This window comes from Peromyscus eremicus, chromosome 19, assembly GCF_949786415.1.
Source record: "Peromyscus eremicus chromosome 19, PerEre_H2_v1, whole genome shotgun sequence".
Lineage (NCBI taxonomy): Eukaryota > Metazoa > Chordata > Mammalia > Rodentia > Cricetidae > Peromyscus > Peromyscus eremicus.
In genome coordinates, this window is record NC_081435.1 from 63813700 (window position 1) to 63837832 (window position 24133).

General features: G+C 38.9%; 1 protein-coding gene across 3 annotated transcripts in view; it reads left to right on the forward strand.

Annotated features, from left to right (window-relative positions):
- The window catches only part of Smad2 (SMAD family member 2), a 77595-nt gene that overhangs the window by 48477 nt on the left and 4985 nt on the right, over positions 1–24133 (forward strand). For 2 of the 3 annotated variants that reach the window (XM_059246092.1, XM_059246093.1), the window contains exons 3-8: positions 9758–9847; positions 10828–11021; positions 11778–11912; positions 14975–15049; positions 21348–21401; positions 22850–23062. In XM_059246092.1, the coding sequence (XP_059102075.1) occupies positions 9758–9847; positions 10828–11021; positions 11778–11912; positions 14975–15049; positions 21348–21401; positions 22850–23062 (761 nt within the window). The remainder of the gene's footprint in view (positions 1–9757; positions 9848–10827; positions 11022–11777; positions 11913–14974; positions 15050–21347; positions 21402–22849; positions 23063–24133) is intronic. The other variant, XM_059246094.1, reaches the window with a different exon arrangement.

Consider the following 24133-nt stretch of genomic DNA (forward strand, 5'->3'; position numbering starts at 1 on the left):
TCAGAATCATTGTGCTGCTTGAGTGAGGCTGAACCCCAAAGAGTATACAGTGTAGAATTCTGTTTCTAGTACATTCTGGAAGACTATAAATTTAAGGTGAGAAAATGAATTTAGCAGTTGCCACTGGAAGTAGGAAATAGGGGGAGTGAAAGTTAATCAAGAAAGGGACATGAGGAATGGGTTTAAAAAGGTTGAAAATGACACAATTTATAAAACTCAAAGTATTTTCTAAAACTCAAAAAAAAAAAAAAAAAAACCAAACTGTGCCATTAAGGTTTGTGCCATACATTATACATTTTACAAGTGAACCAAGGAAACATAGTTATTGTGTCGATGAAGTATATGTTGATTTGAGATGTCTACCATGTCTTTTCTCCTCTATTGAGTTTTGACAGTGTGCTAGGCACATTAGAATATAGAGAAAACCTCCTTATTGTGTCCTTCAGGTGCTTACTTTCTAAAAGAAAAACGTGTGTGTGTGTGTGTGTGTGTGTGTGTGTGTGTGTAGATAGCAATTTTGTTGGTGTTTTCTATAAAAAGAGGAAATACGCTGTACAGGGAGTTTTAAGCATTACTTAACCTCGTCATTTAGAGTAGAAACGAAAGAGAGGGAAGACAACCAGATCATCACTGCAGAAGGAGAGAGAGTTCATGGGGAGTGAGCAGAGCAAGCGGGGTCCTTAGAGTGGAGCGAGAACCATCACAGGGCCTTTTCTCAAGTGTATGGCCAACAAGGATGGTGGGTGGTAAAACGCAGCTCACAAAGGTAAGTAATCTGTACCTGACAAGTAGAAGGAAGAATCAAAATTGAGGACAGGCTATAAGAATTTCAAGAAACCTTTTAAGAGACAAGGTTTCTGTGACCTAGGTGGCCTTGTACTCACTGTATTGAGGATGGGACTCTGAATTCCAGGTCCTCCTTCCTCTACCTTCCAAGTGTGGGGTTATAGGCACATGCCACCGCACTCTTTTATGCAGTGCTGTGAATTAAGCCTAGGGCTTTGTACATACTGTGGCAGGCAATCTGCCAGCTACCATGCCCTCCACTGCCTAGAAATTCTTAAAGGCCAAATCACAGAACTTAGAGTTAATGTTACTCAGTGTCGTAATGGGCCAAGCCCTGGCTGTCCTAGAATTCACTCTGTAGACCGTCCTGTTCTGGAACTTAGAAATTACCTGCCTCTGCCTCCCAAATGCTGGGACTAAAGGCATGTGCCACTATGCTTAGTCTATGTTGTAGCTTCTTGAGCTATAAAATGGAATTTATATTTTAATGAAATATATTTCTTTTTTTTATCAGTGAAGACCTAGTCATTGTTTACCTGTGTTCTTTGCTAATATGTTAAGGCACGGATTCCAAAGGTCCTTTCTTGGTGCAGTGGAAGGAACAAGAAAAGTCTATGGAGAGGACTGGGAAGGAAGCACAGGCAAGCACAAGGATGTGAGTTCCATCCCAGCACCTGGTGGGAATGGGCAGAGACAGGTGAAACCCTGGGACTCACTGTCAGCCAGCCTAGCCAACTAGGTGAATTCCAGGCCAGCGAGGAACTCTGTCATAAAAATAAGGTGAATGTGCCTGGGGAGATGGCTCAGTGGTTTAAAGCACCTGGCCGCTGAAGCCTGATGACCTGAGTGAGTTCAGATCCCAGAGCCCACATCAACATCAGTGTAGTAGCAGTGGAGTCTGCCATCCCAGCATCTATCTCTATTGGGAGGTAGGAGGTGAGACAGAATTTCCAGAAGCTCATGGGCCAGATCAGGTAGTGTCTGAGATACCCTGTCGTAAAAAAAAAAGTCGAGAAGACAGACACCTAGATGTTCTTTGGGTGATCTGTCTTCTGGCCTGCATGCACACAACTTTCTAGAGGTAGGTGTCCTTTTTTTTCATTTGTGTAGGGTGGTGGCAGGTAGAGTATTCAGTCGTGGAAGCCTTTTGTTACTATGATCATTGTTGATTCCTGAGTTTATCTAAAATACAAACTTTGAGATATTTAAAAATGAAAGGACTAGTTTGTCATCAGTAGAAGTAGTAGTGGCTTCTTAGAGTCTTCCCTACAAATCCATATTATGTGAGTATATCACTCATCAAAAGAGTCTCGAGTGAAGCTTGTTTTGTTGAGGCCCTTCTCTAATTGATTAACCATTTAATTTTGTTCAATTCTCAACCTGCTTTAATTTTTCAAAGGGGTATCCTATATCCTTACCCAGTTTGATATGCAGAAGAAGCATTCTCTTTAGACAAAGAAGGTTATAAAAAAAATAAATTGCTCAAACAATGGTTGTTAGTTATAGTTGTAAATCATACAAATAGTATGAATATGAATAGTAAAACTAGTTTAAAGACTTACTGGGTTCTGGAGAATGTGTCTTCTTTTGCCCAAAGTAACGTGCTTGCTTTTCTTTCTTTCTTTCTTTCTTTCTTTCTTTCTTTCTTTCTTTCTTTCTTTCTTTCTCTCTCTCTCTCTCTCTCTCTCTCTCTCTCTCTCTCTCTCTCTCTCTCTCTCTCTCCTCTCCCTCTCCCCCTCTTCCCCTCTCCCTCTCTCCCTCTCTCCCTCTCTCCCCATCCCCCTCCTCCTTTTTTTTTTTTTTTTTTTTGGTCTCCCCCTTCCTCCCTTTCCCAGTCTTCCCTAACCTTGAACTCAGTGATCCACCTGCCTGTATTTCCTGAGTGATGGGTACATGGCCTGCCATCCTGGTTTGTGCTTTCTCCTTCCTTTTCCTTCTGTAGTACTGGAAATTAAACCCAAGATACTTACACCTGCTAGATAGGCATGTTACAACTGAGCTATATCCTTAGCCCTTTGAGTTTTAAAATTGGACCTCACTATGTAACTCAAGTGTGCTTTGAATTTTCTATGTAGTGTAGATGTAACCATCTTGTTAAATAAGAAACACAGAGCCAATGCAGAGATGAAAGCCCAAGAGGTCAGAGTAATAGCTAAGCGCTAAAAACCTTACCCTTCACTGCTGCTCCTGTCCTTCCCTCCGCAAGAGGCTTGGCAGGACCCGGAGAAAGAACTCTCCATCTATAATGTAGCCTAGGCTGGCCTCAAATGTAGCGCAGGCTAGCCTGAAACCTGTGATTAATTTTTGTGCTGGTATAGCACGTTTGTACTGGGAGGTCCAATACCAAGTGAGTGCTTTCTTGAACTGAGTTCTTACTGTCTTTTATTTTCCAATAACATGTATATGCATAAATAAACATGTCCTTTATGTAAAAAGTGTATTAACACAAGCATGTTCATGGACATTTAAAATGAAGTACAAAACATTAGTTAATAAAATTGTATTCTAAGATACAGCTTATAAATTATATGTTAGATTTTAAAATTTAAATTGAGCTTCAAATGCGAGTTTATTGTTATTTTAGGTGAAGGAAAGTGTGTGTGTGTGTGTGTGTGTGTGTGTGTGTGTGTGTGTGTGTGTGTTGGTAGATGAGCACACATGCCATGGTGTGAGTCAGACAACTTTCAGGAGTCAGTCCTTCCCTTCTCCCGGGCTGAAGTGCGATCTGCTGTTGCTCTGCCGCACTGCATGCTCCAGGCTGGCTGACCTGCCATCCCCACCTCTCATGGCACTTCAGGGTGCTGCCGTTACATACTGCACACCACTCTGTCTGGCTTTTAGATATGTGGTCTTGGGCTTGAACTCGGGTTGTCAGACTTTTGTGGCAAGTGCTTTTACTGCTGAACCAGGGAAACAGACCCAGGGAAAGTTTAAATATGTTAGTTATGGTACTTCCTGTGAATGGGATTAATAGGGAAATTTGATAAGGATTTCTTCTAAGTTTATTGCTAAATAATTTCATGAATACAGAGATAACTAGTATGTTTGTATGCTGATGAATATGGTTGTCATATTTGTGCCCTTAGGGTTTTAATAAATGTTTCATTTCTCTTCTCCACACCCTTTTTATTCAGGGTGAATAGAGAAGCAAGAAAGCTATATAATCCATGTGTGGTAATCTGCCCTAGAGAAACTGTTCCATACAAAGAACTCTGCGGCTTTGCATACGATGCAGACACAAGTGTGCTTGCTCATCTGTCTTAATAGTAACGCAAGACATCATTGTAAATGTCTATTACATCATAGGTCACATTTTTATAACATTCTTTGTCAATTCCATTAGTAAACAGCATTAAATTTAGTCAGAAGTTACTAGAGCATTTTCTTCTGGTATAATTGAAGTTAGACAGTCAAACTAGGAAATGTAGAGTTAATGTGTTTGGGGTATTGGTGTCATTGTTAGAGAGAACGAAACTTTTCAACCCCCCAGTACCGCAAAACAGACAGAAACAACAACAACAACAACAACAAAAAACCTGTTTCTTTAGGACACTTTATTTCACATTGCAGGTCTTTTTCAGACCTTTTGCTATCTGTAATATTTGCAAACCCTTCGTTCTTGTATAGCATGTTCTGTGTTTCACGTTGAGTACCATATAGCTGTTTCTTGTTGATTTCCACTAATATTGTTTGAATGCATAGAAATGTAATTTGTTGCTGCTGCTGTTTTTGAAAAATAGGTCTTACTATATATCCCAGCCTGGCTTGAACCGGATCTAGATCCTGTCTCAGTCTCTCAAGTGCCGAGATTATAGGCTTAGGCCACCATTTCTGGCTCTTATTTTTTTAACCTCATAAAATTTTCATATATGAAGTGCATGTATCAGGTGTTCACACATATTAGGTTTGGCCAGTAAATGCGCCAGTGTGTCATATAGGATCTGCCAGTTACCTGGACAGTTCTTTCCCAATGGTTCTGCCACTAAGCAAGGTTTGAATTGACTTTGTCAGTTCAGTGTATTGTCCCTTGTAGAATTTCATGTAAATGGAATCAATTCAGTATCTAGTCTTAAATGTTGAGCTTCTTTCGATCAACAGAGTATTTCTCAGATTCATTGGTCGATCACTATTACTGCTATTCAGAATCCCTTATGTGACTGGTGAAGGGTGTGGCTGAGTGAAAGAGTGCTTCCCTAGGGCACCAGTTGAATACAGTTAGCATGTGGAGATCCTGGATTCAATCCCTAGTAACACACAGATTGACACAGATGCAAACCTCACATTTGAATTCTTTGCATTTTCATACACTTCGGATTAGTTTCATCAACTGCAGTGTCACAAAAATGTTTTGCAAAAAATAATGACTAATAGATTGGAAAGATAAAGACTATGTTAAAATGAGACATCACAATATGGAGTCATTCCATCTATGAATACAGTGTATATTTACAGGTGTTTTTTTTTTGTCTCTGTTTTGTTTTGTTTTGTTTTTAGTTGTTAATAAACAAGTTTTATATATCCTGTTGAATCCTTTTCTAAGTATTTTACATTTTTATACTTAATTTGTTACTGGGATAATGGGAATACAGTGGATTTTATCATTTGCTTGTATATCTTACAACATTGCTCAGTTCACCATTGGATTGTAGAGGTTCTTCATAGTCGCCCTAGGGTTTCTATGTAAAGTTAAGGCACTAGTCCCAAGAAAGCAGTTAATAGTTCTTCCTTTTCTGTAGTCTTTGTTTTTAGTTTTTCTTTCTTTGTGGTACTGGATAGAGCATCCAGGGCAGTGCCGATGAGTCGCATCGTTTTCTATAAAAATTGAAAACACCAGTTGATTGGTTTTTTATGAGTGGGAATTGAACCCAGGGCCTTCCTTTTTGAGTACTAGGGAGTGAACGTAGGCCAGCTTCCCTCATTCACTCAGGGCCAGCACTTCTACCACCAAGCTGTGTCCTTAGTCTGCCTCTTACTTCTCACAAAGTTGCCAAGGCAGGCATTCAACTGGGGATCCTCCTGCCTCAGCCTGAGTAACTGGTATTATACAGACCTGCACTACCAAGCCTGGTTCAGAATATCTTGTTTTAATGTGTTTTAAGCTGTAAATTTGTCTTTACAGAATCTCTTAGCTGTCCACCCACCTCCCCAAACATTTTTATATTGTGACATCATTATCATTTAAAATATTTTAAAATTTATTTTGTTATTTCTTATTTCACTTAGAGGTTATTTATATGTGTATTGTTTATTCTAAAATTCATTGACTTTTTATGGCCCCAGTATGTGGGTTTTTTTAAGAAAAATACTTTTATGTACACTTGAGAATTTGTTAATACTGTACAGATCTTCTGTGACTTACAGATGGGTAAGGATGTGTCTGTCTGTCTGTATGTGTCTCTATCTATTTAAAGAATAACTGAGATTGTTCCGGTGTTGATTTCTCACTGATCTGTCAGGTTTTGCTTCCTGTATTTTGTTATCCCCCTTTTCTTCCTGTGGTACCTACTAGGAGTGGAACTGTGGCCTCCTGCAGGCTAGACAACACCCTGTCTCTGGGCTGTATCCCCAACCCACACTTCTCTTGAAACCGATTTTAGATACTTTCAGGGTCCTTAGTGCTTTATGTTTTTATCTTTGGTCATAGTCTTATGTCTTATTGCTGTTAGGGAATTTGGGGCTACCTTCTGGATTCTAAGTTTTTTTTTTTTTTTTGGTTTTTCGAGACAGGGTTTCTCTGTGTAGCTTTGCGCCTTTCCTGGAACTCACTTGGTAGCCCAGGCTGGCCTCGAACTCACAGAGATCCGCCTGCCTCTGCCTCCCGAGTGCTGGGATTAAAGGCGTGCGCCACCACCGCCCGGCTGGATTCTAAGTTTTGTCAGTAAGAGAACTTAAACATACACTAGGAAAGACGCTCAAGGACAATTTTATTAGAATTTCAGAGAGGACCAGGATAGGAAAACTGCCCTGGCAATTGCCAGGAAGAGAGAGAGAGAGGAAGAGAGAAGCTATTCCCTTTAAGGTCAAAGAAAGCAATGAGTTTTGACAAAGCAGCCATATGAAATTGGAAGAGGCAGGGGCTTCAGAGAAAGTGAAAGCCCTAAGTATCCAGGAAAACATGCTCAGGATTTGGCCAGTATCTGAAAGAAAAAGAGGTGGGAAAGAAGGAAAGGGATAAGGTACACACTCCTGAGTAACTTAGGAAAGAGTGTGCAAGTCCCAGGGCACTCTGTGGTGGGAGCCTTGCAAGTGGCTGCATAGAGGAAAGGTGTCTTGGGATGACAAGTACGTTATTTCAAAAAAGGAATGACGCCCTCCAAAGATTTATTTATTTTTATTCTATGTATATGAGTGTTTTGCCTGCATGTGTGTGTACCACGTGCATGCCCACAGCATTCAGAAGATGGCGTCTGATCCCCTGGAGCTTGAGTTAGAGGTGATTGTAAGCTACCGTATGTGTGCCAGAAACTGAACCCAAGCCTTCTGTAAGAGCACCAAGAACGCTTAACCATTGAGCTATCTCTCTAGCCCCTTCTTCCATTTCTTTATCATGTCCTCAGATAAATCAGCTTTCTTCGAATGGATTTCTGGCCAGGTGATTGACAAGCCTAACTGCATTAACTCTTAAGAGAAAAGACAATAGTATGTACTGTTCTATTATTTGAAGTAGATCGGAATGACATGTTACTGCCCAGGGATACATGGACTCTTAATTTGTCCAGGAGGTTAAGGAGAGGCGATTTCAATGTTTGCCTTTCTAATATTACAGGAAAATGGGAGGTTGGGGGAAGATGTCCCATCCTCAATGTCCCCCAAAGCTGTTAATCCTTACAACATTCCCCCTCAAGAGTTGAGACCCTAAATCATTAGAAACCAGACCAGGGACCACCATCCCCAAATAGTTCTACAGCATTCCTGGCTTTCAGCCAGGACAAGGTATTTCCAGAATATTTCCAGCTTCCCTACCAAGGGCAAGAATTGGGTCCTCTCCCCTAAACTACCTGCACTTGTCTATGTTCTGTCAACCTTTGTTTCTGATATTACTCTACCTTTTCCTTAATTAAACATTATGCCTGTGTAGGTGGCTTTCTGTCATAACTGTTCTTTATTTAAGTACATGATTTTTGTATGGATACTTTGTTGTTGTGTGACAGTTCTCTACCTTTCATTGGAGGAGGTGAGAGAGTATTGATGTTAAGTTACTGTTGCTGTGACTAGATTTAAATCTTGTTGGGCTCTGTTTTCTATTACTCTTTGTGGCTTTTTGTGTTTTCCTCTGTCAGGTCTCTTTGAAGTTATTTTTTCTTCTCATTTCATTTTTATTTTCTGTATTCCTTTAGGTATAAGTTGTCTTAATTCTGGTTGCTTTTTAGACTGTAGTAAACATCTTTAGCTTTGTAATGCCATTGCTTTCTACACTTCTGTTTACTGTTGTCAAAAACTTACATCTGTGTGTTCTTTCAGTTGCAAATTTTTCTTGATTCCCTCTATTTCTTAGAAATTATGAGAAAATAATACCATCTTTTACATTTACCTATTTATGTTTTTCAGCTCCTTTAATTTTTTTTTTCATGATTTTGGGTTTTCTTTCGTTGTAATTTGTTTTAAGGGGCCCTGGGTCAGTCTAGACCAGTGGTTCTCAATCTATAGGTCATAACTCCTTGGGGTGTCAAAAGACCCTTTCATAGGGTTTGCCTCAGACCATCGGAAAACACATAATTACATTATGATCCATAACAGTAGCAAAGTTACAGTTATGAAGTAGCAACAAAATTATTTTATGATTGGCGGGGAGGAGGGTGTCACTGCAGTACAAGGAACTGTATGGAAGGGTTGCAGCAGTAGGGGTTGAGAAGCACTCCTCAGAGCGTCCCTAGCCTCAGGGGAGCCTGTGCTTTCCCATTGCCCGGTGCTGATCCACTTACCTCACTAATGATGAGCAGGTGTGAAACTTAATCAGTTTATTTTTAAAGGTTATTAGAAATGTTCTTTTTTTTCTCATTTTGTTGACTTTGGTAATATGTGTGAAGTGGAATTGAATTAAAGTACAGCTTCGTAGGCAAGAAACAAGGCCATCAAAACTCCATTCTGAAAGTTCCCTTTAAATTCTTCCCTTTGCCCGCAGGCCAGTAGTTACTTTGAGATGAAGTAGTAGTTCATGGAAAGTAGGGTGAATTATCTTTGACTTGCCTATGTTCTGGAAAGATGTGAAAAGAAATTTTAAAATGTGTTGTATTAGAATGACTTTTGTTTATCTGCTGTGCCCTTTATAAACGATGGCAAGAAAGCAATCAGAACCTTCAGTAAAACTGAACCTCTGTAAGTAGTACAGATAGGCAACCTGGAGTCTTAGCCGTGGGGAGATCTGCTTTGTTTGTTTTACTTACTTATTTTTGAGACAAGGTCTCATAGACCAGGCTGGCCTTGAATTTACTGGGTAGCCTAGGCAAGCATTGAACTCCTTTCCTCCTGCCGCTCCCCTCCAAGTGCTGGGATTATAGGTGTGTTCTACCACACCCAAATGATAAATGTTTATTTTCAGTGGGACTTTTTCTATGTTAAAAGTACCAGTTGACAACTATTTTTAATTGAAGTGGGTTTGTTGTTGTTGCTGTTGTTTTTAAAACTGAGTAATGAAATGAAGTTTTGTTAATGGGGTTGATGGCATAGAATGAACTCTTGGAGTAGAGGAAATTGGAAAGGACATTATAGGTATAATTTCATTAGGTTAGCAAGCATTGGTGTTCACATATAAAAACATAATCATAACTTATCTGGAGTCACATGTTCCATTTTATTGGCTTCCTTCATATAGAAAATATAGTGGCCAGCAGTGACTCATAATGGGTGAAACCACATATATTTTCTGGGTGAAGGAAGTATTCTGTACATTCTCCATGCTTTGCATCATGGTACTTTGAATAACCATGCTTCCATGTTCACATCAACTTTTTGTTTTTCACTTTATGCACAGCACTTGCTCTGAAATTTGGGGACTGAGTACACCAAACACGGTAGATCAGTGGGATACAACAGGCCTTTACAGCTTCTCTGAACAAACCAGGTGAATATTCTGCCCTCTGTGGAACCCTAGAGACTTGTGGGAGGGTGTGCTTGGAAGACCTCGACGGGGTTGCTTAGTGTAACTTTTGCCTAGGATGTTAACTGCTGTAAATGAGGCATAGCATGTAAATATCTGCTTGCCAGTATTAAAAAGATATGAAATGTTTCAGCTGATGTTTTGGTCAATGCAACGTTAGTTTTGAATCTTTAAATGATTGTGTCCCATAAAGAATAAGACCTTTTTATATCTATATACCCATTGTAGTCCAAGATTAGACAAATTTGTTATTGACCTAATTTTTAAGTAAATACATGACTAGTTTTTCCTAAATTTCTTGTTAATCTCTTCTTTATACTGGTATTTGATGAACTGCTATATCACAATTAACAGTAGGCTAACTTGTTTTTCTTTCATCCTTTTTTTAAATCACTTCATTCTCTTTTAAGCACATTGGTATTTGTCCATTCCATCTCACATTCATCACATTCATCTGCATTTCTGTGTGAGCTTCATAAATAAGCCTCAGATATCAAAAATCACACTTAAATAACAAGTTACATTAGTCCGAGTAAGTTACTGTCACATCATTGTTGATATTTATCACCATTTTCATACTACTTCCTTTTTTTGACAACCAGTTGCTTCAGAATTAATGCCTTTGAGAGTCTAGCTTATTAAAAATAGACACTGATGAAGTTTTCAAGTATAACCACATGACACTTTGTAGATCACTTGCCATGAGGCTAGCCTTCCATTGGCATGTGAGTTGTTATATGCACACCAATATGAGACAGCAGCTCGTGCCGCTGCTGTCTCAGTCACACCAAGCCAGAGGGCACTGTTCTTCCTGGATGTCACTAAAGCTAAGTTGATGGCCGTGGTGTCCTCCATTGTGCTCTTAGAGTATTAATTCATCCCTTTGATGACACCTAGTCTCTCCTTTTCAAACTGCCCTCCTCTTTCCCCTTGCTTCTGAATAGGTCTCTTGATGGTCGTCTTCAGGTTTCACATCGGAAAGGGTTGCCACATGTTATATATTGTCGGTTATGGCGCTGGCCGGACCTTCACAGTCACCATGAGCTCAAGGCGATTGAAAACTGCGAATATGCTTTTAATCTGAAAAAAGATGAAGTATGTGTAAATCCTTACCACTACCAGAGAGTTGAGACACCAGGTAGGAAAACTGTAGGTGGGTTTTGGTTTTTTGTTTTATTGTTTTTAAACTAAAAGGCTGATTGGAGGCTAGTATACCTTGTGCCTCAGGGAAATTTTAATGTAAAATTGTAATAAACTACCTTAAGTTGAGTATATTATTTGGTAGGGGTTTTAAATGCTTTCTTATTTTTCAAACTTTTATGGAAAAACTATCTTGGAAAAGGGCCATGTCCATTTCTTGGGAATATACTCTGTTGGACATCCAGGTACGTATCCAGGAAGTTGCACAGACTTGCTCTCTGCTGAGAGTTGTCTGTGTGTCTTTAGTGTCTGCTGTCGGCATTCCTCTGCCTGCTGTCAGAAGCACTTGTTGACAACGTTTAGGAGAAGTAATCGAGTGGAGTGTGTAGTAGGACTTTGGATTTAGTGAGCTAAAACAAATCCTACATTTTTAGAAAAATTATTATGTCTGACTTTAGTGATGACTTTTCTCTCACCATTTCTAATGGAATTTTATAAATTCTTATGGTACTATAGTATTGAGAGGGTCACATTGTTCCCCACAGTACAAAATAAACCTTAATTTGGAAACCTCAATGGTGACTTATGTAAATGAACTCCACGATGAGATTTGTCAGTTTCTTAGTGTCATAGTAGCAGAGAGGTGTGCCAGGACTTTGAAAAGTGAAGCCGCTTGTCTTCTGCCTTGCCAACTGGGAGTAAAGAAGCCTCCCTTTCCCACGCTTGCGCTAACTCAGCTCTCTTGAACTTGCAGTTTTACCTCCAGTATTAGTGCCTCGGCACACGGAGATCCTGACAGAACTGCCACCTCTGGATGACTATACCCACTCCATTCCAGAAAACACTAACTTCCCAGCAGGAATTGAGCCACAGAGTAATTATATCCCAGGTATTTTTGCCTTGAAAATCTCTTTAAACTTAGGTAAATAGCAGTCTAGTAACAGTCTTGTAACAAATGCCAAGTGTTAGTAATGTGGTTTCAATTTTCAGAATGTTCTTGTCTCTGGATGGAGAAGTCTGGTTTGTTGAATGATGATTTTGTGCAGTGTCTACGTCCAACACATTAAACAGTTGATTTGGTAGAAGGGTTACTTCTTGTTTTATTTTCTTTTGCAGTGACTTTAAACAAAGTACTATGAGAAGTAGGCAAAAGATCCTCGTAAGTGTGTCATAGCTGCTGAAGTAGAGAGAGACGTGCAGAGCGTCAGCATAGTGTATCCCTGGACCAAACACAGAACCACCCATCTAGACAGTCCTTTTCCATGGGTCAGTTGGTAGTGCTCACGGTGAATAAACACTTAGTACATACAATATTTTAGTTTTATAGACAAACAACACATTGAAACAGAGAAGACGCTTGATTATGTTTCTCCTGGGCCTTAGTTAATTCTGCTGAAAAAAATGAGTGAATTCAACTACATGGTCCTCAAATTCTACTGTTAAAACCGTTGGTGGAGTGTGTGGGGAATGTGTGCACATGTGTGAGAGGAGGGGACGGCTCTGGGTTCAGGTGTCCCTTTCCACCTGTGCATGAATGCCCGGGATTGGTGAGGTTGGCAGGCAGAAGAAGTATTGAAATGCCCTGAGCCGTTTCACTGGAGCTCACCTCTGCTCTTGGCTCTTGTTTAGGTGGCCCAGTAACACTGCACAGTTTAGTGCCAACTCCTATAGTGTGACTGTTTTCTAGCAAAAACAGCCTTTTCTTTGTTTGCAAAAACTAAGCAGGAATCATTTGTATTCTGCCTGCCTGCTTGCCTCATCTATATCCTCATCTCTTTCTGGTTTTTTTTTTCCTATTCCAACTTTTATTTTATACAATAGAAACGTGGGGAATCAAAGACTTGTATTTGGTGTATTACATTATGAAAATGATGTTTGATTCAGAAAAATGAGTTTTATTTGTTTTAATAGCTCATTTAAGTATTGATTTATTTCAGAAGACTAGATTGAAGGGCATCCCTGTCCCATGCCGCCCACCTCTAGCCCCCAGGTGCTAGTATGTAGAAACTTTTTGTGACATTAGTAAGGAAGAGGAGAAAAGATTATAGGACAGTGGAGTGAGGTGAGGGAAGAGAGGAATCATAAAATGAAACCTTTCCTTTTTTGGGAGTATCTCTTAGAAAGTGGCTAGGAGTGGGAGTTTGTGTGTGTGTGTGTGTGTGTGTGTGTGTGTGTGTGTGTGTGTGTGTGTGTATGTGTGAGAGAGAGAGAGAGAGAGAGAGAGAGAGAGAGAGATGAAGTGAGACATTAAAGTCTTTGATGTGGCAGCTGTTTTTACTCCATAATGCTAACAATTAAAATGTGAGGGTGTTATGGTCTTCTGAGACGGACACCAGAGAATTACCTGCAAAGTTACTCAGAATGCTTATTCGCCTAATGTTAAGGGATTTGGACTTTTTTTTTCTTTATTCTTTTAGTTATTTAGATGTTAGTGTTTTATAAAGTAGCAAATTAGAAGTGAAATACACCAGTTGTTTTTCTGGACACTGAGGCTCTCCAGCTCCCAGTGACAGCAAAACCCATGAATTTACTTCTGTCCCATTTCAAAATAATTTCTTCAAAGTTTTTATTTTTACTATTTTAAATTATACATAAATATGTGTATATGTGCATGTGAGTGTAGGTGCTCACAGGAAGGGATGTTGGCTCCCCCGGAGTTGAGTCACCTGACATAGTGCTGGAGCTGACTTCAGGTTCTTTGCAAGAATACCTGCTCTGAACTTCTGAGCCATCGCTCCAGTTCCTCAAAGGAACTTTTAGCATTATTTTAATGTTAATAGCTTATCAATTGATAGATAAATAATAATGGAGGATGATAAATATAGAATGAGGTAAAGTGTCTTAACATTGAACGTTTCCATCTTAGACCTTTGAAACACTGATGTCCAGACCGGCAGAGCTCAGCTTTTTAAATTTTCTTAGTTTTAATCTTTAAAATTAATATGAATTATTTTTATTTTTATTCTTTATTGTTTGGATCTATGAAGATACTTTGTTTTTAAAATTTCAGTATAAACGTTTGATATACTGACTTCTAGATGAGAATTTGGGAGAGTACAGTTTGTTCTTAAGACAAACTTACTGTGTAGACCAGGTTGCCTTTGAACTTAGAGAGATCCTCCTGCCTCTGCCTTCCAAGTGCTGGGATTAAACTCATCCTTCCCCTTGAATAATGTCAGAATCTTTTTTATGTTGTGTGTCTGCATTGAGTTACTGTTAAAAATTGAAAATGATACACTGTTGAAAATTTTTTGAACTTTTCCCCTTAAAATCACAAATGATAAAATTGTATACATGTTATTGTCTTTGAAATTTACTCAATTATACAGGTGCCTCCTGAATGTAAACATTTTATTCAGAAAATGTGTTAGAATCTTGATATTTTTAGCAGGTGCTTTGTCTGGTTTTCTGCTTCAGTCATTTAGAATTGTTAAGCAGTCAGAAATCCCAGCAGGGGTGGTGGGAGCTTTTTTAGGTAGTGTTCAGGATAGGTCAACACTGAGTCATGTTACTGTAACCTGCCTGGTACAGTTGAGTGTCATCTGAGATCCCAGCTGTAGGTACATCAGTCTTCTCCCAAGTATCCATCCGTGTGTGGTGTCTACTAGTTAAAAAAAACTAAGAATACTAATGTCTTTGAATCCTACTGAGAGGCATCTTTGAAGTTAGGTTTTTGGCTGTTCCAGAATATGTGCACATGAACCAGATGGTAAATAATGTTTAAGAAAATATGCCGGGAAAACTGGGTTTTGTTACAGGCCTGCTTTAGGGATTTACCCTTAAGTCATGGATTAGACCCTCAATTGCAAACCTAGTTTTGCTTTTTATAATGATGTATATGTGTACACATACATGCATACTAACTTGATTTTCTCATTGCTTGTATATGGTAGCAGGGAATAAAAGCTGAAATCAAATCAGCTATATTTGATTTGTTCTAAACTTTTGTAGAAACGCCACCACCTGGATATATCAGTGAAGATGGAGAAACAAGTGATCAACAGTTGAACCAAAGTATGGACACAGGTAAATATGAATGTCTCAGTTGTCAGTCATTGAGTTGGCTTTCTGTGATCTCAGAGCATATCACTAGATTGAACTAACCACAGATCAAGAATTTTTAGGAATAAAACTTGATTCTGGAGCCTAATAAGATGGCTCAGTGCCTAAAGGTGTTTGCTACCTTGACAGCCTGAGTTTAATCCTCAGAACCCACAGAATAGGAGAGAATCAACTCCCATAGTTGTCTCTTGACCACCACACATGCACCATGGAACACACATGCCCACAAAATAGCTACCCATCACAGTGTGAAAATGTACACTATTAATTCAAGAGTAGTATGTGCTGGCACTTAGAGAAGTTGAGAAATGTACCCAAAAAGCGAACCTCCCGTCTTGACAGTATCTGAGCTGTCAAATGGGCATTGTTGACATAAAAATGAGCATGCACCAGTCTGCACAGTTGATAGATGTTTCTCTTACCAGATTAAGTGAAAACTTGAAAGTACTCAATACCTTTTTCCCCAAGTATTCTACACTACTGTCAAAGTTCTAATTACCCCATGAATAAATATCTTTCATAAAAGACCACAGTCATCCTAGTGACTGTATTTGAGAACAGAAGTGGGGGGGGCAGCTTTTCTGTGAGTTAATAGTGAGTTCTAAATTAATAGTAAACCATTTGCCCAAAGTACCTTGTTCCTGATCTAAATTTGATTAATATCTGATAATTAACTATTGTTTTAGCATATAGTAATGAATATTATGTACCCCAAAACTTTAAGCTATTTGTCAAATAATAAACTCTGTAGCCCAGGGGAACCAAGTAGGGTACCCTTGAAAATGCTTTGATGTCTTTGTCTAGTGTAATTTATTCAACCTGTCTTACCATAAGGATTAGTTAGTGTTTTAGTCACTATTCTGTTGCTCTGAAGAGACCAAGACAGTTCTTACGAAAGAAAACATTAAATTGGGGGCTTACTTAACCATTTTAGAGGTTTAGTCCATAGGCATCATGGCAGGAAGCCTGGCTACATGCAGGCAGGTCCTCAAGCAGTAGCTGAGAGCTACATCCTGATTCATAGGCAGAGAGAATGTCCATTGACACACCTCCTCCAGCAAGACCACACCTAATCCTTCTAATCCTTTTAAATAGTGCCACTCTCTGGTGACTAAGCATTCAAATGTTTGAGCCCAATGAGGGCCAATTCTTACTCCAACCACCACAGTTAGTACTTCAAATTGGCCTGAAATTTACTGTGTGGCCCAGGCTGTCCTCTAACTCAGATCATTTTGTCATAGCCTCCGTGTGGTTGAATTACAGGCTTGAGCTACCTTTTCTAGCCTATCTAAATTATTTTTAAATGAATTAATTTTGGAGGAGAAGGGGAGAGCTTTGAATCAATTCTGTTTGACTCCTTCCATATGTTAGATGCCCAGGAAAGATGCCTCTGCTCTAGCCAGTATTTATGTCTGACTGTAGGAGTGGTAGATAGAAAGTAGATGATATTCTAATGATCATTGGATGTAGCACTTTACATATGTTAATGCACTTGATACTTGGCTTTTCAAATATGTATTCTTCAGTGAACAGTGTCTTTGCACTGTGGTAGGTAGCATATAAAATTGTTGAACATCATACATCATACATTACAAGTGGAACAGTATTTCACACTCTAGATATCTGTATTAAGAACGTGACTGTAACAACTATTAGTGAGGTTGTGGAAAAACTGAAGTGTTCATGTATTGCTGGTAAGAATGTAAGTTATTGTAACCATTTTAGAAAAGTTGGTTCTTCAAAAATTAAATACAAGATTACTACGTAGTCCCATCATTTCACTCCTAGATCTATACCCATGAAAATTTAAACAGGTCCATGCAAAACTTGCAAGAATGTCTGTGTTGTAAACATTATATATTTCATTTCACAAATGGAAACAACACAGATGTCTACCACATTTTGAATGGCTGAACAACGTGAGTTATGTCCCTACAATAGAAGTATGGCCCTGCTGACCCCTGTGAGAGTAATATTAAGCCATTCAATTTGTGGTACTTTCTTATATGAGTTATAGTTGACTTATATAAAACTAATAAGGTTTTGAGGATGAATTACTAATATTAGTAACATATTTAATAGTTTATGAACTTTGTAGGTACTTAATATATTCTACTTTTTAAGGTTTTTGTTTTTTGAGCTTTGAGACAGGACCTCAGTCACACAGGACCATAATCACACAGAATGGCCTGAAACTCACCACACTAGTCCCAAATTTGCAGGCACCATCCTGCCTCAGCCTCCCAAATTGTTAGGATTACAGACATGTACCACCTATAATTTTTCTCTTACAAGTCAGTTCTGTACTTGAGCCACATGAAGGTGAGAGGAGACAAGCAACTAAGAGTTGTCCTCTGACCTTCCCACATGCACTGTGGCATACATGTCACACACAATAATGTTTTGAAGTAAAATAACAATAGTTGTGTATTATTTATGATTACAGAATGAATACTTGGATAATTCTCTATTAAGGAGACTGTTAACTGAATATTTTATATATGTTCTTTATCTGGTTAAAGGTTCTATTCATTAATTTATTGATTGTGGTGATAGAAAATTCTAGCGTCTTGTGCATGCAGGGCAAGCCTGTTACTACTCTCTGTACTCAGTCCAACTCCTATATGCTGTGAGATGCAGTCTCCAAAGTGATTTTTCTAATGGTTGTGTTAAGTGTGTGTGTGTCTGTGTCTGTATCTGTCTGTCTGTCTGACTATAGCTGTAACTAGGTGGGTTTAGTTCTGGTTCCTCTATTTGCTTCCTGTAGTCTGGGTACCTGTTTTGTTCTTTTATAATTGTGGCTCTATAGTACAACCAACATACTCAACATGCAATACTGAGTGTGGTTCTTTGGTGCTTATTCAGATGAATTGAAACCTTAAATCCTCCACACAAAAAGTGACCTTGGGTGCTTATAGCAACTTGATCCATAATTTAAAAATTTTTTAATAAAACCAAGATGTTGACAAATTGTGGTACATCTGGACAGTCTCATGTCACTCAGCATGAAGAAGAAATGACAGCATATGGTCAAACTTAATGACACATATACTAAATGAAAAATGATCTGTACATGCCATATATATACTGTGCGACCCCAACCGCCTGACATTCTGAAAAGGCAGACCTTCTGAAAACAGGAAAGAATTTAAGGTTATAGAGAAAGAAGAATTGAGTAGGTAAAGCCGTAGGCAGTGAGGCTGATCTCTGTGATAGTAAAAATGGAGGATGTGTATTATACAGTTGTCAAAACCTACAGATAATAAGCACAAGAGTGGGCCTTGTTGTAAACTGTGGACTTTGATAACAATACATCTAAGTATGTTTACCGAGTGTAGCGTATCTACCATTGGAGTATGGGATCATGGATAGAGAGGGAGGTATATATGAGACCTTTTTTGCACTGGATACTCAATGTTGCTGTGGCCCTAAAAATACTCTCAAAAGGAAATTGAGGGTTTTTTGTTTTGTTTTGTTTTTGTAGTGAAGTTTTAGCATCACCTTTAAAGATACACTAAAGTAGATCCCCAAACTGAGGAAAGTGTTTACACATGCATGAGATTTCTAGGAACTGGTTTAAATTTAAAAATGTAGAAGTCAAAAAAGGAGAAAAGATAGGAATTAATAGAAAGAAAGTGGGTAAAAATAAGAATGTACTACTTAAAAATAAAAAAAAAATGATAAAAAGAATCGTTCTCTTAAAGCTGTTAATTTGGCAGATATCACCACACAGTGATAGTGCAAAAAAATACAAGTTCATTAGTTTTTCTTGGTAGGACTCAACATTTTGGTAGTGAACCTTGACACTTATAAAAACACTTACAAAAACAATGCTTCCTTTCTGAGAAACTCATCCTACAACATACATGAACTTGTAAGTAAGCACAGGATACATGAGCATTCCTCTAGATGCTTTGGCTGCAGATAGGCACTTCTTGTCTTATAGCCAGACTCCAGCAGCATTTATAATGTGAGTGATTCATTGATTAATTACCAGTTGTTTAAAACAATATTTTCTGAAAAGAAAATCTTTAGTCACACCTGACAGAATTAAACAGCAAGCTTACTGGTTACTTCTGATGAGTATTTTATAGCTTTGTCAATGTTAGAAGATAGGAATGATTGGGCAGCTCCTCAGTCTCCAGTTATTTATATCTGTTCCAGGAAATACCGTGGATTTCAGTTCATTGTTCTAAGCATATTTTGACCTTTCTCATTTGTACCTGTTGTGATTTGCCAACGTTCTTTTCAAATTGAAGAAAGAACATGATTGTATAATAAATTGTTTTCTAAAAAATAGTGCTTGCCTGTTCTCACTGTCTGATTGGTGTCTGGTAACTACAGCTTTACCTGTGTCCCATGCTATTGTATGTGTGGTCTGTAGGGTGAATGGGGCAGAGTGCTGCTCTCTGGCCTCCCTCAGGCTCAGTCTGTACATTGGCAGCTGGAGCTGCATGTGGAGCATGATCCTTTTGAAACTTTGCCTGAGTGTATAGAGGACGCTGCTCATGGAGTTGGTGCTGATTGTGATTGTAGTAAGAGAATTTAACATTGACAACAAATGCAGTGTAAATTCTGCTTCTTTGGCTTTCCCCCTCAATTGGTGTATTTGTGCCTTGTATTTTCTGGATTAGATTTAGAATATTTACACAGAACAAAAAATGAATATTTTTCTAAGGAAATAGAATTTAGTACAGCCAATTTCAATAAATACTAAAGTTCACAGAATAAAGAAATCTCTCAGATTTGCTAACTGAAATTTACAGAATCTACTGAATTCTTAAGGAGTGTGCTGTGAAAATAATAACTGAAATTGTTAGAGCATAGAAAATGGCATCTACCTAACTGCCACAAGTCTGGTCACAGACCCTTACAGCTGTCTCATGTGTTTACTAATTCTTGTGAGTCTTTCACAAGGTTGGTGTTGAAGTTCTGAATAAGTGATGGGTCTTTTCAGCTCCAACCAAGCCAGGTGTCCTGCTTAGTGGCAAAGCCCTAGACACAATACAGACAAGTGTAGTCATTCTCAAAGCTGTTTTCTTAAACTGGGACATGAGCCCCAGTAAATGCTGCATTATCAGAATTAGAATTGAGTCACCAAACAAATGACAAATGTTCTGCAACCCTGACTGGGATAGTACGAACTCCTGCAGGTCAGTAAATGGTCAGTGCAGGAGGAGAGTGAGCAAAGCAGATGTCACAAAACTGAATTAAAATAGAAATCAACTAAGAGATATGTAAATGAAAATGTCCATTTAAGTCAGGGCCTCTTAGCCTGGCATGGTGGCACACATCTTGAATCCCAACACTTAGGAGGCAGGCAGGTGGATCTCTGTGAGTTCAAAGTCACTGGTCTACATAGTGAGTTCCAGGACAGCGAGAGCTACATATTGAGACCCTGTCTCAAAATGAAATAAAAAGACAAGGTCTCTTGTAGCCCACCTGTGCTGGTTTCCACCTTGTTCTGTAGCTGAAGCTGGCCTTAAACTCCTGATCTTCTGCTTCCGCCTCCTGGGAGGTGAGATTACAGGCACGCACTACCATCATGGCTTAAAATTGTGCTTGTGCAGACCATGTTTTCATCTGTTGTCAGTTATGCTTTGGTGGTGGTAATGGGAATGTTTGCTGGTGCAACCTTTGTGGATGATAATTTAGCCAGGATCTGTCAAAATTGCAAAGGCACTACTAACCCTTTGATCTGGTACTTACTGAGTTCCTTTCAGAAAAAAAAAAAATGGGACTAATCAAAGGTTCCTAAGTAAGCAATCATCTGTCATGAGGGTACCATGATATAATGTTAGGTTGCCGACTGATACAGGTAGATAGAAGAGCAATATAGAAACATCAGCACAAATGGTTTCTAATGAGATAACTCATACAGATGTCTAGAACTGTTAACTGTTTGTCATGAAAAGGGGGCGACACAAAGCAGAAATATATTTGCTGATATATTTTATAAAATATTTCTGGAAAGATACGCAAAAAACTGTCAGTAGTAGGTTTCTCTGGATGGGTGACCTGGGTGGTGAGACTACAAGTCAGTTTATGTCGCTAGAAAGAAACAGAAGTTATTCAGTGCTTAACTTTTTGTACCTCATGGATTGCAGCCCCCTGAGTTAAACTAAAATAAGTCATGTATTTTTAATTCTTGGGGCATAATTGTCTGTGTACTTATTACTGGTGAAAACGTCAGAACTGTTATATTATTACTTGATCATAAGTTCTGGAGAAATGTCAGTGTCCTTCTCTTCCTCTGATTTAGGCTCCCCAGCTGAGCTGTCTCCTACCACTCTGTCGCCTGTCAATCACAGCTTGGGTAAGTTGCTGTTACTTCCTACTGTTTTCACTGGATTAAGGAAAGTCCTCTCTGGAAATTACTTAGTGTATGTATACAAAAAAATAAAAATAAAAAAAAATTCAGAGGGTTTATATCAGTGATGTAGGAAGGACTGATACAATGTGTTGGTGCTGCTTTCTGTTGGCAGGAGTTTATGAGACAGTCTGAGTCATTGAAACTGTGTTTTTTATGAAGTTGTACAAGGTTTTGACGGATGGTTATTTAGGATGTGTCTTATAAATTGTCATTTTTTTTTCCTGTTGTGATCTTCCTTAAGATACATCTCAGTCAAAATTACAGAAGTTAATTGCATGTGATACTCCTTTTCTGTTAGTGAATTGTCCAGTGGTGCCATTTGCTGGGGGTTTTTGGCTCTTTTGGGGGGGAGGCACTCAAAAATTACACAGAGGCTTATAATTAATTATGAATGCCCGGCCTTAAGCTTGGCTTAGTTTCTAGCCAGCTTTCCTTAACTTATCCCGTTTACCTTTTGCCTCTGGGCTTTTCTGGTTCTCTAACTTGTGTAAATCTTACTCTTACCCTGTGGCTTGCTGTGTAGCTGGGTGGCTGGCCCCTGGAGTCCTCCTCATTTTCTTGATGCTAGCTCTCCAATCCCTCTTCCCAGATTTCTCCCTCTATTCATACTCTGTCTCCCAGCCCCGCCTAACCTTTCTCCTGCCTTGCTATTGGCCAGTTCTTTATTAGACCAACAGGTATTTTACACAGGTACAGTAACACAGCTTCACAGAGTTAAACAAATGCAACATACATAAATAAAATACTCTACTACAGCCATTACCTGTTTTCACTTGCACACTTGTCCTTCACTCTGCTTCTTAACGTGTAGGAGGGTAGACAATGTCAGGGAATGTTTGGATTCTCCCACCGTAAGAGCTCTTATGTAGCTTTCAACTTCACTCAGCTTTATATTTTGTCCTATTCACAATTACCTTTTTGATGCATTTGATATGGTGATGGCGCATGCCTTTAATCCCAGCACTCGGGAGGCAGAGACAGGCGGATCTCTGTGAGTTCAAGGCCAGCCTGGTCTACAGGTGAGTTCCAGGAAAGGCACAAAGCTACACAGAGAAACTCTGTCTTGAAAAACAAAACAAAACAAAAAAAAGAAATGCATCCAAGTACAGCAGGCTGACCCATGTTTTGTTTTGTGTTTAAACAAGAACTAGATGAATGCTAGTAAGATAAATAATCCAACATAAATTAACTTTATGAGATGGGAAAATTTTTAAAAATTGTGTATCTGGTGTCATCTATGGAAACAAAGTTTATATGAAACACTGGAAATCTGGTCTAATCTGTTTAAGCCGATGTCAATGCTCACAGTGACTTCTGAGCTGCTGCCTGTCTGCTGGCGTGGAGTGTGCTCATGTTGAGTTGCTCATGCAACGTTTCTTCCTTTACTTCAGATTTGCAGCCAGTGACTTACTCGGAACCTGCATTTTGGTGTTCAATAGCATATTATGAACTAAACCAGAGGGTTGGAGAGACCTTCCACGCATCCCAGCCCTCGCTTACTGTAGACGGCTTTACAGATCCATCAAACTCAGAGAGGTTCTGCTTAGGGCTGCTCTCCAATGTTAACCGGAATGCTACTGTAGAAATGACAAGAAGGCATATAGGTACGTTTGATCTTCTTTATGTGTGTGTTACGGGGGCAGGGGAACTCACTTTACTCATATTGTGGACAGTATATGGTATTAGATCAAAAGCTTGTATGAAAAAGCCCAACTTTGTCTCCATCTGTGAATCCCTTTAATAGGGTCTTGGTGATTCTTAATCTGCAAACTTTGGTCTTTGATTTTTTTACTTTTAATTTGGCACTCTTGATAATGAAAAGTGTTAAAATGACTAGCTTGCTCAGTCTCTTTTAGTCCAAAAAAAAAGACAGTGTTCAGTCGTGATCTTTTTTCACTTTTCCTCTCCTCTCAGTGATTTTATATAATCAGAATACAATCTGGGGCTTCAAAATATAACGGAGGATAATCCGACAGCCTCACGAAGCATCTGGGCACTTGTGTGAGGTCAGCACTGCTTTCCCAGTCCTACTGAGATGCTGCCTGCTGCTTCTCCACAGCAGAGTGGGGCATCCCGGAGGCTTCATGGCCTAGGGTTGTGAAGAGATGAAATGTGGACCTGAGAATCCAGACAGTGAAGAAACTTGTCAAACTGAAATATTACCACTTGATCCTGATTTAAGTTTGAAAATGGTTATTTCTCATAAATCTTGTTTGCATTAATAGATTTGTTGTTTTAAGTTTTTAAAAGATGAACACATTTTATCTCAGTTTTGAATCTAATGTAAGTTTCCGTGATTATAATCCACATATACCCAAATTTTTTGGGAACCTTAGTATTTTGTTTTTAACCAGTGAGGCAAAAAGTGTAGAGCTACAGATTCTGAGCATTGTCTGATTCCTTCTTTCTTTTGTCTGTTTTGGATTAACTAACCATTTCCTCCTGTGAAAAACGATGTCGATTACCAAAAGTTGATGTTGATTCTGTGAAATGATAACGGCCAGGGAATGTGTTGTTGGCTTTGTGTGCACTTCTCAAATCTTGTTACATTAGGTCATCTTGCATCCAGGTACCACTGCAGAGAAAGGCTGGGAGCAGCCCCCTGACTTGACCTACATAGTTTTAATTTTCTGTGTTGTGTTTTAATTAGACCTTTGTATTTTAAAGAAAATTAG